At 40.9% G+C, this 18,175-nt stretch overlaps 1 protein-coding gene across 2 annotated transcripts in view; it reads right to left on the minus strand.

The window, feature by feature from the left end:
- Nucleotides 1–13,994, minus strand: part of pbx3b (pre-B-cell leukemia homeobox 3b) — a 55,623-nt gene extending 41,629 nt beyond the window's left edge. For both annotated transcript variants that reach the window (XM_084551108.1, XM_084551107.1), the window contains exons 1-2: nucleotides 13,448–13,994; nucleotides 12,771–12,844 (exon numbers count right to left, since the gene is read on the minus strand). In XM_084551108.1, the coding sequence (XP_084407234.1) occupies nucleotides 12,771–12,844; nucleotides 13,448–13,695 (322 nt within the window). In that variant the 5' untranslated portion in view covers nucleotides 13,696–13,994. The remainder of the gene's footprint in view (nucleotides 1–12,770; nucleotides 12,845–13,447) is intronic.
- Between the last annotated feature and the right edge of the window lie 4,181 nt (nucleotides 13,995–18,175).

The raw sequence follows: 18,175 nt of genomic DNA on the forward strand, positions 1-18,175 counted from the left end.
CATTTTCTAGCCAAAAATTTCACTTCAATCTCACCTCATCTCTCCATACTACATTAACCCCTGGCAATTGCCTTCCAAATGACCCCATTAAGCTGTAATTGCCTCAGCAGGCCTGCTCCCTCGCTTGTAATTCTGTGCAGCGAACCCACCAGACGTTCCCCCGGCATTGTTTCATGTTCTGGCTCCCATCAGCCAGTTCAGATGCTGACCCCCCCCCACACCCACTACTCCCCACCTCCTCTCTGTCGTGGCCGGAGCTGTGTGTGCTCACCACTAGCGGTGCCACTGGCAGGCGCTCCTCGTCTCCACAGTGAGCTCACACAGGAGGCGCCGTGCCCTCACTTCCTCCTCAGCGGCCAAGCTCACTGTCACATTACACGAGCACATACATTCACCACGAGAGGCCCTAAACAAAATAAACTCGACCTGGCTTTTTATTATGTCATTCCCTTCATTTCATTAACACAGCATTCACAGTACATTATTCTTTGTAACTCCAGATAATGAGCAGCAACAAAACAGACGTTGGCTTTTTCCATCTAGAATTCATCTTCACGTGTCATTTTCACAATTAATTGTGGCATAATGTTTGTATGTTAAGCCAGCATTTCTCTCTTCACTTGTCACTACAATGCTGTTGGGTGCAGAGAGTACAGCCGCCGATGACACCCGCCGTGGCACCTCCCAGCACAACTTCACCTTTTCTCTTCCCACATGGGAGCTGATGTCAAGACTGCTCAACTTTTTGACGAAGGCCTCCGCGGATAACTAACGCGCAAATGCGGATAGGTGGAGAAAGCGATCCTGACAGTGATGTATTGCAACTAGTTGCAGGTGTCAAAAAGAAGATGCTCTGCCAGCCAGTGGTGTACATGCACTGTATGCATGCATGCATGCACACATCTGGGCCCCTGTGGGTTTCTATGAACACGCGTCCCTTTGCACTTCATTTATGTGTATATTTGTGTGTGCGCTCACAGATATATTTGACGTGTGCATATTAGACCGCTCATGATGGCTCTAAGCCTTTACATGTGACCTGGTATGGGGGGACTCGGACTAATAATCCATTCAACACCCCCCCTTCATCTGAAGCAGCAGATCCTCCCTTCCACCCGTGCCACACCGTTTAGCTCATAAAGGCTCTCTGCTCACACGCTGCTTATGTCTGCTAGTCAAACTACAGTATAACCAACCTAACACTGCATTCAAAACCCTCTTTCTACGATACATTTTATTTGTTTACAATATTCGTCGTCGGAATTTGGAAGATCATCAAAACACAGTTGTATTTATTTCTATTTTTTACACTGCAGCTTTGAATAGTGCTCTCTAAATTAATTCTAAGCCCACAGATACACAAGCTTTCTCTGAACATGCACACCTTCAGAAATGCTTTAGATCATTTCATTCTCCCTTTGCCCGTTTATTTAAATTCATTCTTTTTCCTAAGCAAATGTTCCCAGGAATATCAAGGTGTTTTTGTTGCAAAGCTCTAACTGATCCGGGGGGATTTGCTTCCAACAGCCTGTCTCTCCCTCGCCTTTCAACACAAAACTCTGCGCTCCAATCAAAATGAACCACCAGGGACCCCCCTTCCCTCCCCCCTGAGCTACGCCTGCTCTGAGTGCTGTGATAGCAGCCTCTCTGCCATTGATCGCGGAGTTTAGCACAGAGCCACCGTTAGCAGAAAACAAAGACCTCTCTGCCTTTAATAGTGGCGCACACCGTTAATGCACCTAACGTCTTATGTTTCCCCGCGCCCTGAAGGATGAATGAAAGAAAGCAGATAGCAATTAAAAAGGTTAACTAGGGTCCATGTCTAGTCACAAGTCATCTTTTTCACACAAATCTTTTTACCTCATAAACAGATTGATATCTTTTGGGGGACGCGCATTCACTTGCCACAAGAGATAAAAACACGCATTCATGTCTTACTTCTAATTGTGTTCCACATTGCAAATCTAATTGTAGACACTGAATTCAAAAAGGAAACACAGCTTTATTGATCCACCTAACACAGACCAGGAGGATCTCATGAATTAAGAATGAGATAAATCACCATTAACCCCAGAGAACCCAGCTTGTGGTCGACCGCTGACATACCGCACTGATCTTTCTTTTTTCTTTTTTTTTTTTTTAAATAATCAGGATAATTCTTCCTGGCAAAGTATAAATATAACTCCACAATGAATACAGCATGTGTCTGTTTATTTAATCAAGGGCTGATTTACTTGTGACAGAGAATAAATTCTTCTATTTTCTGTGAGCCTCTATAAAATTGCCATCATTTTTAATTAATTCTTAATTAAAATATATTACACCACAGCTTCTACCCATCTCTCTTGATATTCTAACATAATCAATTCAGAACCATTTACATATCATTAATTAAAAGCTTTCCTCTCTCATCCTTAAAATCATAATGAGGGCCGATTCCTCATTAGTAACCTATAAGGGAGAAAATAACAATACAGTAGAGAATGGATGGCACATTCCACAGTGGGTCCTTTGTCTCTGAGTTTCCAAAAAGCATTTTTTTAACGCTTCTCAATTGGATTTAAGAATTACTGAGTCAATTTTGCAGGCTCAATGAAAATAAGTGAAGCAACACGGACTCTCTTAGTGCTTATTTGTGCCTCCATGCTGCTTGGAACGGTAAAACAAAGTCAATCAGTGTCACTAGGCAGGTTGATTTTGCACTAAATTCTATTTAAACAACACAGAAAGCTAAAAAGCAGAATTTATCAATACAGATGTGCAGCTTTTTAACAATGTACGGGACAAATTAAAATTATAAAAGAGTACTTGCTTACAATTTTAATATTGCACATGTGCTGGACTACAATAAATAAAATCTCCTTTGGGAGTTTTTACAATTAACAACCTGCAGACAAAAAAATAAATAAATAAAAAACTGCTAGTTTTCTCAGAGTAATTAACAATTCTGCATGAATATAAAAGTCAGTTTAATACTAGTTGGTACGCCATCAGTCGGCATAATTGAATTTAAACATAAATGTGCGTGCATCTGCACAAACAACAGCCCATTTATTATCCAGACTTTAACAAAGCATACACGTTCATACTATCTTTCCATCTTGAGCTCTCTTTTAAAGAAGAGTAATAATATCAAGTAATGATAGGTATTGTTATGCCGAGGATCAGGCATATCCTGATTTTTATCGCTCGTCTCTCACAGGTGCTCCGGCGTTACTTGTCAGGACTGCATGTCTGGGTCTTCCACATGTCAGATAAAAATCGCTGCACTTGGTGTTTCAGCAGCCTGACAGCAATTTATTTGAATGTTTTGTCACACTGGTGTTGGTGCATTTTGTGTGGGCTGCTCACCGGAATGGCAACGGCTCGTACCTTCCTGACACTCTCTAACACACACACACACCCAAACACACACGGCCTCGCATACAGATGCATACTGCATGTGCTGCATGTCTGCTTTGGATAATTAAAAACCTGTGCATGTTAAAAATATACAAATAGCTGTCGGTTAACTGAATGCCTCATTTATATCTAAAATGCCATAAAGCAGGTCATCATTAGCACTAGCTATGCTTTAAAAAAATGTACATTTTCATTTACACACTACCTTATATGAACCGAAAATAAAATGTTTCACCTCACTGTGCCTGAAAAAATAGACTATATATTTACATGAAACCCCACTTTATTTTCCTTATTCTTTCAACTCTTCCACTGACTGTAAATAACATTAAATAACACACTTGATCCAGAGCATGTTAAACACAAACCCCGCTGCAATCTTGTGATTCTCCGAGCTGACATAGAATATTGAGAAAGTTAATGAAATCCTCTCAAAGACAGGAACTCTATTTTTACACCATGATAATTAAAGTACGGCACAGTTATAATTTACAGCCCTCGCTTAATTGCATAGGAAAAGTAAAATGGGAGAGGTCTACAGTACGAGAGGAGATTAACCACGGGTCTGTGTGTGTGTGTGTCTGTGTGTGTGCGCCTCTTCACTCAAGAAGGGTGAATATAAAAGAGCTTCCTGAGCATCTAAACTACAGGACTGTATCTTTTAGCATCGCGGGACGTATCAAAGATTAGGTAATGAAATATACGCCGTTCTATTTTTCTGCTACCAGGCCCTTTGACAAATCGAGTACAATCCAAAATCTCCATAAATCACTATTAAAGACAAGTATATCATCACCAGCGCATATATCTTCCCTAGCCTGACCTGCAGACTAATGAGAAAAGGCCCAGACTATCTTGTCTGATTAATTAATTCAAAATGTCGGCTGTTATTCAAATGTGAGGCTGGTGTTATTTGAATAACACTTGACAGCGACGCCTGAAGAAATAATTTCTGGTTTGTGAGGCTGCTGCGGCATTACTGATGATGGCTCATGGAAATGTTAGAAGCCGAGTAGTATTTTTCCCCTCTTTGCTAGTCCACTCTCTCTCCCTCCCTCACCTTCTCAGTCATGATAGCTCCAAGAAGTATTTCATTACTTCACCCCCCCCCCCCTCTTCACAATTATGGCTCTTACCGTTTTTTTCCACTGTCTGTCCTTTCTCTGTGTTTGTATTCCCTCCCACAGCCAGCCCAGATCTACAGGGCAGCGCTCTGGCTCTGCAAGAGACATGCTGGCAAAGAGGAAGGTCATGGTTTTTACAACTGCAGCTCCCCAATGCTGACAGGCCGTGCTGCCAAAGTGACACACTCTGTTTGGCTTTCCCACGTTCATAGAGCTCCACAGCACTTCGTCTTTATCACAGAGCACGCCGCGCGCACGCACACACACACGCACGCACGCATGCATTTAATCAGCCTCGGAGCTGCGTTTCCTGTCAGCGTGCAACAAAACGATCACATGTTCAGACGCAATCACAAAATATCGCAACAGACAGAAGTTGAAATTATCTTATTTGGCAGTGGACTTTTCCTTTTTCTGTCTTTAGTGTTAGATTGCAAACCCAGTGGATTGTGAGGCAGGGAAAATAGTCACTGGAGAAAGAAAACCATGAGTGTACGTGCGAGGGCCTAGGGGCAGCGCACACCCCTCTATCGCTTCCCTCATCAAGCATGGATTCTAATCAGGGCTGGGGAGATATAAGACGCTCAGTCATTAAATAAATTAACTCTGCCACTCCATGCTCTCCTTCAGCACCCGTGCGAGGCCCGCCGTGCTCTGCATACTTACAGAGGCTCACCTTCAAGCCATAACCTAGCATGCCTTCCAACACACACACACACAAATACGCACAGGTTAAGAACTGAACTTGAATATTTAGAGTAGGAGATGAATCACAGCTCCTCTCCATCAACAACTGATGAAAAAGCTTTTACGTAATTGCATTAAAAGAGCAAAAAACAACCGTCCGAACATTTCACACACGTCCCACAATTTTGCATTTAAAAATATCTAAGTGTGCACAAGTGTTAGGCCCGGGCTTGATTTGCAGGGCTGGTGAGACGGCACAGACAGGAGTTTTTTGAGGATCTGTGCAGTGTGCTGCCATTCATCAAGAGGAAGCAAGTGCGGTGACGAACAGTAAGAGAGCTCAGTGTCGGCTCGGATCACTGACACAAACAATCAAAGCTGACACAGTCTTCGTATAGCACCTGCCACTCCGGCAACACAAATAGATCAATATGAGGGGAACTCATTCACTGTTTAAAACTCATATCCTTGCACCCACATCATCTTCGCAGAGCACTGTGATGTAAAAAGCGCATGCTTAATACATATCAATCACTTTGACAGAGGAAATGCTTATTTGAGGAGCCAACGTGAGGCAAATACACCGTGTCAGCAGAATGCCCGTTGTCAAAACTTGCCATTTGAATTTTCAACCGCATAGTGCGGAGACAAATGTCCTTAGAAATCCCTTACATTGCAATTTATATCATTTTAATGCACGCTTTAATTCTCCATTACTTAGAGAGGAAGTACCTGGGAGGGTGGAAACACATTAGAGAAAGTAAGGAATGAACAGAAGGGTCTGGGGATCTCTCTAGCAGACACAATTAAATATTCATGTGTCTCCTCCTAGGACACAACAGATACAGATCATTATCATGGCAACAGCACACCACCATTTTGTTCACACGTTTGGCTCTGAATCAATGGGTATGTATAAAATTTCACATGAAAAGAAGACAATGATTAGCCCCATTATTAAATTATTAAAAATAATTTTAATTATTCCAGTTAATATTCAGATTTGGGTGTAATATTTCTACAAAGGTATTCAGGTGTACGCCTGTAGTCTTGTATTGCCAAGCGACAGTCCATTAGCCCACGATGTTAGTGAATCATTCCAAAATTCATTACAAGCGTTCAGTCCTTTCCTGCCTCCTGCTTGAGGAAAAAGCAGGAAAAGAAAAGCAGTAATGTACTCTGGATGACCTCCACTTTCTAAAGAGAGGAGAAACCAGCCCGTTTTTTTTCCCCCATCAAAGAGGAGCAAAAGGAGGGACAGCATTCCCCTGCTTGCTGTCATTAATCATAGCTTTCTGGGAGCAAGTGCATATTAATTTCTGTCATCCCAAACATCATTTGGTATTGTTATGCCATGGCTAAGTCCTCATTCACCAGCAGACGTCGGCCGTTCCTCCTGGTTTGAGGGAAGACAGGGCCTGTGTGGCTGTGTTTCAGAGTAAGAGGCCTTTATCCCTGGGGCTCTGACACCAATTAAGCCATTTCACCGAGAGACGAAAACAGGGCCCGCCGTTTCACTGTAACATGAGCCAGCACCTAGCTGCTGGCCCCTTGCCATTTTTCCATTACTTCAGACACAAAAATTAACTTTGAGGACTTAAGAGAATAAAAAGATGGAGTACTTGTTGTGTTGATGTTGTACTTTCTGACCACGGACAAAATTACAAAAAACGCGTATTTTCTGTGTTTTTTCTCTGATCAACAACCACCACAGTTTCTCCCTCATGAGCTTCAGCAACATTCTTAAAAAAAAGAAAAATGTATATGTAAATTCACAAAACAACCTGATACTTATGCCACAACTGATAAGAAAACGCACAGTGTGCACTTTACTCGCTTTTGTTTTTTTCCCCCTACAGTTGCCTTTTAGCAAGCAGCAGAGTAGAGCTTGTCTTAGGGCTAGAGCAGACTAACGCAAGGTTTGTTATGAATTAAATATTAGAAATCTTAACACAGCAGCCAATAAGAATTATTTGCCTTATTAAAGCAGCAGAAGACGCTGATTAAAATTTCATTGCATTGCAGTCTTTTTCCCATTTCTGCCTTCAATATATCATTCTAATGTACCAAATGCGGAACAATGGCATCTGGAACAATGGGGAGAGGGGCTTCATTTCCAAGCTTGCAAATGAGGAAGAGACAGCACAAGATTCACTCTCTCTGTTTTTTGGAAAACAGGAAAGCTTGTGTAGAGGGGAGAAAGGTGACAATTATGTATCGCGCTGCCTTTGTCGAGGAACAAGCCACAGACTGCTACGGTGTCAAAATATTACAAACGAGATTTAAAATGTGTCAGTTTGCTGACTTCTGACTCCAGTTTCGTTAGCTACAGATTTCCGTCACCTGTAGGAGTAGCACCTCTCTAAAACTCTCCTAACCAGTCCTATGAACTGTCACAAAAAATAAGTTTGCAAATCGAAAACATTAAGAAAGTGTTACTTGTGAAAAAGCTGAGACAAGAGCCAAGGCAGGATTGTGTTCAGTGTTCTTGCGCTCACAAATGATAGGTCATTTAGTTGTCCACATGTAATGTGTACAGAGTAAATGAACATCATGGTGTCTATTGTCCCATGAGGAAGACTCTTCCCTGAAACACTAGAGCTAATGAAATAGGGATCTATAAATAGCAGAGTCATTACTGGGAGAGGACTTGCTTTGCACCAGTCTTTCACTCTAACCCTTTTTACACTAATAACCAGCTCTGTGGCATTACATACACTCGGCCATCGAGTGACACAGTAATGAACATCATGACACAGGAGACCCAGGGAAAAGTTCATGTAAAAAAAAAAAAAAAGAAAAAAGAAAAAGAAAAAAAGTCTCAGTGGTGTCTATTTCTTAGCCGTAAATAAATGCAGCTATGTCACAAGTACAGTTAATAAGTAAATGAACAGGATACACTCCAACTACAACTTCAATTTTTCCACAAATGTAACTTTTTTTTTTTGTAATTTTCTGATAATAAAAACTGCTTTAAACTATTTTGAAAACAGTCTGGCTAGACAGATGCATTAAAAAAATCCTCATTAAATCACGACAATCTGTACCATTCATTTACTCTATGTACGTAAAATATTTCTACTAATTGACACAAAGTTGCAACCTATTTCTGCACACACACACTCACAGTCATAATTTGTTCCGCGTTCTTCACGTCTGCTTTTTCATTTTTACATTCAGCAACAAACAGATGCCTCAAAAAGCAAGAGGGGCACGCAAAGAGTCTCCAACAGACACGCTGCTACTGCTGTAAACTAATTTCAATCAATCCTTCCTTTTTGCATCCAAAGCAGCCTCTGCTGGCTGCCACCGCCTGAAGATAACTATTTCACCACCTCTGTCATGCCTAATTAACAACTCAGATGTACAATTCAGAAATTTTGCAATTAACCTACTAAAATATTGTTGGAGGATGCTAATTGTTATGCCAGTTGCCATAAAGACTCATTTGCATAACGTATGTGCAAAAAACAATTATGAGCTGTTGATCGCGCAGGAGCCCGCAGAAAACGCTCAGAGCGATGGAAGGGGGGGAGAGAGGGAGATGTGTGCAAGATGGGTGCTCGCATGTGCAGATGGAGGGACAGCACCGGACTGTCGTGCAAAAAAATATATATATAAATAAATAAAACAGATTTGAGGAGCTGTATGTGCAGATACCAGCCAGCACCGCTGCAGAGGCATCTTTCTCCACAACAGAAAAGCTTTTACCCTTCCAAATGAAACCGATATGTATACTCTGTTTTTTTTCTTCCCCTTGCCCTCTTTGTCTAGCTCTCCTTCTTTTCATCTTTGCTGATGGGGAAATGCAGGGTGTTTGGGAGCTACTTAGATAATAGCCACATCTTCCCCGATCCCCCTTGTGCTTTAGAGGAGGAAGCACTAGTGGCCCTGCCATTGAGCCCGTCAGGAACCCAGCTGTGCACGAGCCATTCGGCACAACACTATCTAGTCACTGCAGCCGCATCACTGGGGCTCTCTGAGACAAAAAGCAGCCAAAGTCAATTGTCTCTGCTGCTGAATGGCTTTCTGTTCTCTGTCACTGCGTTTACTGGAGCTTTTTTCAGGATGAAGAAAACACATAAAGGTAGCAAAGTAAAAGTAAAAATTAAATATATTCCAACTCCTTGACTTGTGAGGAGAATTATTTTAGTTTAACAACAACAATAATAATAATAATAATAATAATAATAATACAATTGGTATTAATAACAATAATGTAATTGGAAAGAGGAGGCTCATTAACTTTGTCAGGGAACATTGAAATTAATGTTCCCAGTAGATTTCAAAAATGCTTACCTCCTCAGTCCTAACTCTATTTACTGCAGGTAATGCTTTTAGTCTGCCTTGCATGTGGTTAATTACAGGCTCATCCTGAGCTGTATTTAGTTAACACTGTCTTTCCTAGCTAAACAATACATATAACATAGGCAGACCAAAAAAAAACCCACACGCGATTTGCACGTTTCGCCTTTTCGCGAGCCAAATCAAATACGTGCAACAAAACGCCGACACCGGCCCGACCTGTGAGTGTAGTCCCTCCCTAATCCACTGCTTTAAACACTGGCACGCAGCATTTATCAGCCTGGATCTGCCACATTCCCTCCCTCCCTCTCTCTCCTACCTCTCCAGACCCCCCTGTTTCTGAACCTGATGAGTCAAAGGTCAGGAAAACAACAAGTCAATACGCAGCCAAAAGAAGCGCCATGCAGCTGAGAGAGCTGTGGAGAGGGCTAATCCTCTCTGTAGCACTCCATGATTTAGCCTGTAATAGTTTTCTGTAATCTCTTTCTATTGATTAAACCTCACATCAAAGAGGAGTCTTGCTACAGAACCTCTCTTTTCCTGGTCAGAAATACCATATGGAGGTAATCTTTCACCTTTGTTATTCTTGCCGCTCCCGCTGCTGCTGCTGCTGTGAGCCTCTCTTCCGAGCATGAGAGCAAGACAAGGGAGTAGCCAGCAGGATAAAACAAACCCAGCACAGAGGAATAACTGCAAAACTCATCTGAATCGCAGGCGAATTTTCACTCAATGCATTCATTGTCTTCTCAAGCAGCCTACAGGGAAAAAGGTACAATGTGAATGTATCCTTTGTCCTGAAACAGAAACATGAGAGAATTTTATCCGCCAGTTTTTATGTTTGTGCCAAAAGAGAGGCATCACACACTGAAGGGACAAAAAAACAACACTTGCCAACTGAATCTCACATTTATCTAAATGCAAAACCAAGAAAATTTGGGGGGATAAAAAAAAAAACCCTCCTGCTAAAAACACTCAATTTAGTGACAGGCAAATGACTTCATGCTGCCACTTAATCTCATTTCTTGCATAATGCTCTCTAATTAGCATATCAAAGTGAATTAATACTTCTAGGGCATTAGCAATGCAGAAATATGCCGTGGCTCCACAATAACAGTTAGAAGAGTGCCATAAACTTCCAAACATCCTGAAAAGTCTACAAAATGTCTCGCTAATGCTAGGAAAAGCTCTTTTTCCACCTCCTTTCCAAAACAAACAGAAAGCTGAGATTGTTCTCACCACCTCGATCATAAAACAAGAGTAAGCCAGAGCTTAGTCTCACTATTAATCTACACACTGAAGTCCTGATAACATGATACATGCGCACAGTAATTACAGGGAAGGTTCTTGGACTGCTTTCAGATTTATTATTAAAATTCATTTTCAGCCAATAGTAGGCTCCATGGCTAAAACACAGCAGTCCCATGTGCCATCTGAACAGACATGAAAGGGCCAAGGAAGCCCTGCGATGATGCTACAGGAGCCAGTGAAAGGCTCACTCTGTTCTGGAAATGCAGGCCGGTCAACAAGGCCACCAGACCAGCTGAGCTCCGTCAGTGGCTAAGAGGGGGAGGCTGTGACTCTAAACCACAGGTTAACCATGCACACACATACACACCGAACACACCAGCTTGTTCTCTCTCTCTCTCCTCCTCTGCCCCATCTCTTTCTGTTGCACACTCGTTGCCAGATGCATGAAATCTCCCGCAACCGTGCATGCACGCATTTTCGTTCAAAATTGAGTCGTTTTCATTTTCCATGCTTCTTTCAGTGGCCTTTTTAAACTTGAGGGGCTTAGCTCACAGCTGGAACGTTCAAATCGGAGCTGTCGTAAGTTATCTGATTTCATATCATAAAATTAGTTTTCTAAATTCTGTTTCACCGAGTTTGCCGTTCTACAGACACAGTGATGTGTACAAAAAAAAAAAAACACTTTCGTATCATCGCTGGCATCTTGTGTGAGGTGAGATCGGCATCTTCTGTTTTTCACGCTTTGTCTCTTTCATTGTCTGAACTCAACAGGCACTCACACACAGCAGAGCACCTCGACTAGACCGTGAACCGCTCTGCCTGCCCCTGTGGACGCCACCTGTGTGCTGGGGAAGTTCATAAACTTTTATGAGCTCCTTGAAGCTAATTTCCTCATAAACTGCACAAAGGTCACAAATCTGACAAGGCATCAAGTTTGCTCGATTGTGTTTTTTTTTTTTTTCCTTCCTCTATGTTCTTATTTTACTTTATCTTGTCACACGTACATATATTCCTAGGCAAATAAAGAGTGATGTTATGTTGTTTGAATATCTGCAGCACCTGAAACATCTTTGTTTCTAGTCTCAAGAATAAAACTATCACATAAATATAACGCATAAAAATAATTGTCTGTAAACAAAAAAATACCTAAATCTAATATGTCTTCATTTGTGATTTTAGAGTGATACAGTTTATTGTACGTCCCATACACATTGTGGTGAAGGTGTAGAACACCTCTCTGTCCAGAGAAAGGCGACTTTTTAAAAATATACTAAAACAAAGTCTGAACTATAAGAGTTCTAAGACACAAAAACATTTTTTATAATTGCAGTTTTTGCCCATATATGTGTGTATAAGTGTGCCCTCGCATGGAATGGTTTCAAAAATCTGCAGACGACGCTTGCAGCTTTTTTTTTTTCTTTTTTTTTTTTTTACAAATAAATTTTAACAGGCAGATTGTATCCTTTGCAATTTACAACCCACATTAGCAAGGAGTCTGCATGCACTTGCAATCTAATTACTGACTGAGAGCGTAGCCCCCGTTGTATCTTGAAAGCGTGACAATTGTTGTCAGGTTATAAAGCAGGAATTCTGTGTGATCTTAGCTATGTAGAGCATATGCTATGGGACTTTCCCATCGTGTTCGGTGCCAGGATGGTGAGAAGCTGCAGCGCACATTCTATTTGAATGCAAGCAACCAGTGTTGGAAAAGACATCCCTGCAGAAACAAGAGCATCTTCAATAGGAAAAAAGGAATCTACGTGCTGCTCTGTGACAACAGCACGGTGTCTGTATGACACTATGACACATTTTAAAAAGTGATTCATTAATTTGGGCAGAGGTCCCCTGTAACCTGGACGCAAGCTGCCATCGGATCACTGGGAGATTTAAAAAAAATAAATAAATAAAAAATCCCTGTGTGCTTTGCTCAGTCTTCAGTATTAGCCTATTTCACTTTGAATGGATTTTTCAGTTGTATGATATTTTTTTACACAAAGGTCTTACCTGTCTTTTCTTTGATTTCACAGAGAACGCTGAAGAGTGCTGGTTTCATTCTGTGACAGTTCAGTCCATGTTTCCTGTTTCAGTATAAGACAAAAATAAATAGTGAAATAAGTTCACTGTTATATCACGTTAGACATTAACATAATAAATGGACTGTAAAACATATTAAGTCGAGCTGCCACACTGCCATCATTTGCAAACCCACATGTCTGTCAAAAGTTATAATTTTCAACAGCATGCTATAATATCTGCAAAGTCAAAATATAACAATAATTGTAAAATCAACTCTTGAATGAGACCAATAATGCTCCATAATACATAATACTCCTGATGGCAGAGTCTTCATATAATGAGCCTACTGGGATTAATTTATTTTTAACCCAAGTTACAGCTGAACATTTATGTGTGTGCACACAAACTTTTTTACAACATGCCCTGTTACTGGCAGATGCCTGTTGGCACACTTACAGTTGAAATAAAATGCTGTTGACAACTTTCTCATGTGTTAAAGCTCAGTGAGGCAATAAATACACCTCAGTCTGAGATTATCATAAAAGCCACTCCTGCCTATTGTTATGCATTGGGGAGTTGGGTTAAGTTAAGCGGGCCACATCACAATAATGATGCGTTCAGCGTTTTGGTGGGGCGAAGTTAATAAAACATATAAATCAACCAACTTTGCTTGCGCCTCGTCCAGACTTTGATCGGTTATGGTCATTATTTGATGCAGAATGTCACCAATGTCTTGTTTTCTTCCGTCTCCGTCCGTCCCATCGTGTCCATGTGGAGGCGGCAGTGCCATGCCTCCTTGTACCGAGTGGCCGGCCAGACTGACACCGCCGATCGACTGCATGATCCGGGCTTGATCGTCCATGGTAGCCGCTAAAGAGTCTGTGCACTGAGCCACACAAATTGAAAAACTCATATACGAAATGGGCTACTGCATGTGCCGCAGACAACAAATATGAAAGACTGTGGGATTCTCAAGTGAAAGAGAGCACACGCGGTTATTTTCTTTTAATAGAGACTACAGCAGTGATGTTTTAACGTAAATCTTGTTTCCAAGTTCTCGGTGTCCTCTTGCTGTTTTACGCGCGGTCCAAAGTGCCAAAACGCGTGGCTGTGTTTGTAGAAAAACGCATAAATCTTGTTTCGTCTTCTCAAAACTTCTTTGTCAAAATTGACGGTCCATCGTATCCGACGCGAATCCTCATACCAATCTGTCTTTTCTCTGGGATTTGACGGCTGCTACAGACAGAAACGCTCCTTGGTGATCTCTCATTTATTAGCGCTCTTCGTGGGATTCCCGGCGCATTTCCTCTCGAAAATGTCCAAATCCTCTTCGTGAAGAAACGGCAGCAAAAGAAAAATAAAAAATAAAAATATCCAACGTGAAAACGTATAAACAAATAATAATAAAAAATAATAATCTTACGCTTGCAGGTGTTTAAATGTGAAGAAATGATCCCCACGAGAACTGATAGTATTAAAAAAAAAACAGCTCAATCTGCAGCATAAGGTGTCCAAATGTGGCTATAAAAAATATGAAATGTACAAAAAGTTGGGAGATTGCTGTTTAGAAAAAAAAAAAAAAAAAGCATCAGCGAGAAGAAATTAATTAGGATACAACGCTGTATAAAGGCGATGCGCAAAAAAATATCTTGCCCTGCTGAAATTTATGAGCTCCAGCCTCTGCCTGTGTGTGTTTTATGTTGTTTGATGGCAGCGGTAGTGAGCGATTGACAGTGTGCCAATGCCACTCACTCAGTGCAGACGTGTCAGAGCAGGGAACAGGGGTAGAAAAAAAAATAATAAAAAAAATACAAAATACGAAATGAAAATGCACGCTCCGCCCTGCAGAGGAGGGGTCTATATTCTTGTCACTTCTCGCCTGAACACCGAAAAACAAAATGTTAAGAGCTAGTACTTAGGACGGTGATTATAATGATGAAAGCACGGCAGAGTCCCCTCTCTCTTTCTTGCAGCAGCGGCAGCAGGATATCCTCGTTTCCTCACGCGTGCACGTGCAGCTATGTGCATATTCTCTACCAATAATAAAGATTTAGCCCTGCTACAACACAGGCAAACACATAATGAGAGTTTTTATACAGTTTGATGTAGCACTGCATAGTCCCCCGTAAGCCTTGGTTCAAGTCAGGCAAGCAGTAGACATGTTTATATTATTGGAAAGTAGAGCTCCTCGACCAATCCCGGGCGAGAATGACGAAGACTGACGATCCGTGTGTCCTATTACTGGCAGATGCATGATGCCGAGAGCCCACCCACTCCATCCCTCCATCTTCGCACCGCTCGCACAAAAGGATGGGAACTTCTGATTGGTCGTTGCCACGAGTGACATCCATTGCACAAGCAGGCGGCGCTGCTCCGTGCTCCTCCGCAGTTGCTATGGCAGCAGACAAGTTGTTGAGCGGGATGCATGGCAGCAAATATACCGTGCACCTCTACAATAAGCGTCAGGCTCGTGGATTCAAAAGGAAAAAAGACAAAAAAAAAAAAAAAAAGACAAGAAAAACTGTGGATCTAAAAGAAAAAGTGATCAGCATCAATTTTAGGGGGCTCTAACACAGCCGTACAGGATTAAAGGATGGGGGCAGATAGGTTTGTGTTTCCTGCATGGGAGTTTTTCAGAAGGCATGTGTGCTAGTAAAATGCCTTAGTGTTGAACTTCTAAGGGGGGGGGGGGGGGGGGGGGTTGTTTGATTTGGACTTGATAGTGAATAAAATCACAAAAAAATGACAAAGAGAACAGTAACTATTGTTTGGTCACAGAAGGCATTCTTCAGCTACGGAGCCAAAATAATGACAATGGAAGTAATTTCTCACAAAACAGGGTGTCAGAATGGATGTATGGCCTCTAAATAGTTTTAAACTATTACACCAAATAGTTTTTTTATTAACCCTAACCCATCCAGTGTCTTACTGAACCTTATTATCTAGTTGAGCAAAGAATAAGAGAGGGGAGAAAAAAAAAGAACTGCCTAAAATTTCATTTACTCCATTTGAAGAAAAGTGCAATTGTCAGCAATATCCTGTTGGCATGTATCCGCAACACTTTACCCTTTATTTGTTTTTATGTGAGTTTCATTACTGCGCCTTTGAAGTTGCACACTAATGAGCCAAATAGAGATCGGAGACTAACTAAATGGGGCGCTGTTTATTCTGAGACACCAGATCTGCTGGTAAAGAAATCATTTCTTGTGTTTTTGTGTCACAGAGGTGATGGGAACTCCAGTCATTCAGTTCAAAAATGTCCATTTGGTGGTTTTATTTAATTCAACCGATTGTCTTGTTCAAGGAAGATACTCCTAACATGCACAGATATAATATTTTCACCACGACAATATCATAGCATAGACTTTTTTGACAGCATCAATATCAACACACAAACAGGCCCCAATTCTGCGTAACAGTCAGCTTTTAACTGCCTCTGTGCTGTAGTTGACAAAAGGTGCCTTTGCATCAGATTTGGCTTTACAGCCAAAAGAAAGGTAGACGACCGTCCATTCATTAGCTGCACACGCTTTATCCCCTAGAGACGGGGTACAACCTGGACAGGTCGCCAGTCATTTACAGGACCTCACGCTGATATAAATTATCCGTGGCCAATTTATATACACCAATTAACCTAACATGCATGTCTGTGGGCTGAGGGACGGAGCGCCTGGAGAAAACACACGCAGGCACAGGGAGAACATGCAAACTCCCACAAAATGCAATACAATTTGAACGATGTCATGAAAAGTCATTAAAATGGTGTTGTTTGCACACTGACACTAAGGGTAGGTGCATGTACAGCGTCACATGTTTTACATCAAGCTATTTTTATGAACGACGTGGATTTATATTTTATGAACACTAACAACATTTCTGACAATGAAGTATTTGGTCTTATTTCTTTATACTTATTCAAAATATTGGAGTTTGACAGTGATGTTATTTTAATTATTTAATTAAATCTTATGGCAATTTAACTAACTTTTCTCAATACAGAACACATGAACTAACATAGATTGACAGTTTAAGCACTTTCTGTTAGACTGCATTATATGTTGCTCTTTATTACATTACATGTTAAGAATACTGAGTTTAGCGTATTTCTTAAATGTCCCGAAATACTGCATGTTCCAAAGGGTCAGTACAAAGCTGTGAATAGTCTTAGGAAATGATTCATCTTCATGAGTCAAAACTGAGTGTCTAGATATATCCTCGGAAAAGGAAGCAACTTTTACTAGAAGAAATTAAGTCGAAGTCATGATACAGTGACTCATGACTTAAAATAACTTAAGAACTAGTGATCATGTTACCAGAATAGGAAGAGGCCAATGTTGAGATGTTTGCTTTTCAATTTTCAGTCCAGAAATTATAAAAAAAAAAGAGTCAAAGATGTCCAGAAATAAGTGACAATAACATACAGTAATTATATAATTATATAATTATATAATTTAACACAGAGCTGAATAAAAATTAGTTTTGACAATACAAGTTTAACATTTTTAGGGCATCACTGATGTTTAAATATCTTATAGTTCACATTAGAGTTGCACATAAATTTCAAAATGAATGTAATAATTGGTTTTAATGTGTGAAAAAAAAACAACAACTACAGGATGTCTTTAGTGGTTGGTGTGGTTCTGCTCATTCATTTGACCTTGAAGTATCAGAGCAACACACTCCTGAGTTTAGTGAATGGGAGTCCCAGGACTACTGCATTTATCATTGAAATACTGAGCTGTCAAGTCACACTACATACCTGTCAAGAAGGGCTCAAAGGTACAGCTCCAGCTCCTCTCCTCTGTTGCAGTGCATGATTCTTCATTGCATTGCATAGCAGGCCTATTCACCGTTGTTTTCAGCCATATGTCAACATAATTCATTTCCACATGTGACAGCTCCTTACAGTAAGACGCTGGTGGACTACTGGTTCACAAATCCATGTTTACATAACCGAGGGCTTGTGCTAACCGCTACAGCTGTAAAAACAATGGCGTGTAAATGACGTGGGTCTGTTTATTTGAAGAGAAAGATCATTTGCATGCAATTTTATAAGTTCATTCCACAAGTACTGTACATTAGGCTGAATAAAATGACAATATTTATACAAATGAGCTAAGCGAGGCATAGGAATAAGCACCTATGAGTGTAGAGACAACACTTTGTCATCATGCCTCTCATTGTGACATCTGAAAAGACCCACAGGTGCTGTAGAAAGTGACTGTGTTGTCATATTTCATTTAGGCATCCTTCTGCAAAGCTGTAATTGCCTAATTAGCTTGTTAATTAGAAGATTAGCATTTACTGATAGAGTGGCTTGCTCTGTTGTGATGAGAGTAATACAGATTAAGTGAGAAGTTATGGGTGCATGGGTTCACAATTTTGCCGTCCAC

This window comes from Chelon labrosus (genome assembly GCF_963514085.1).
Source record: "Chelon labrosus genome assembly, chromosome: 9".
In the NCBI taxonomy this organism is placed as follows: Eukaryota; Metazoa; Chordata; class Actinopteri; order Mugiliformes; family Mugilidae; genus Chelon; species Chelon labrosus.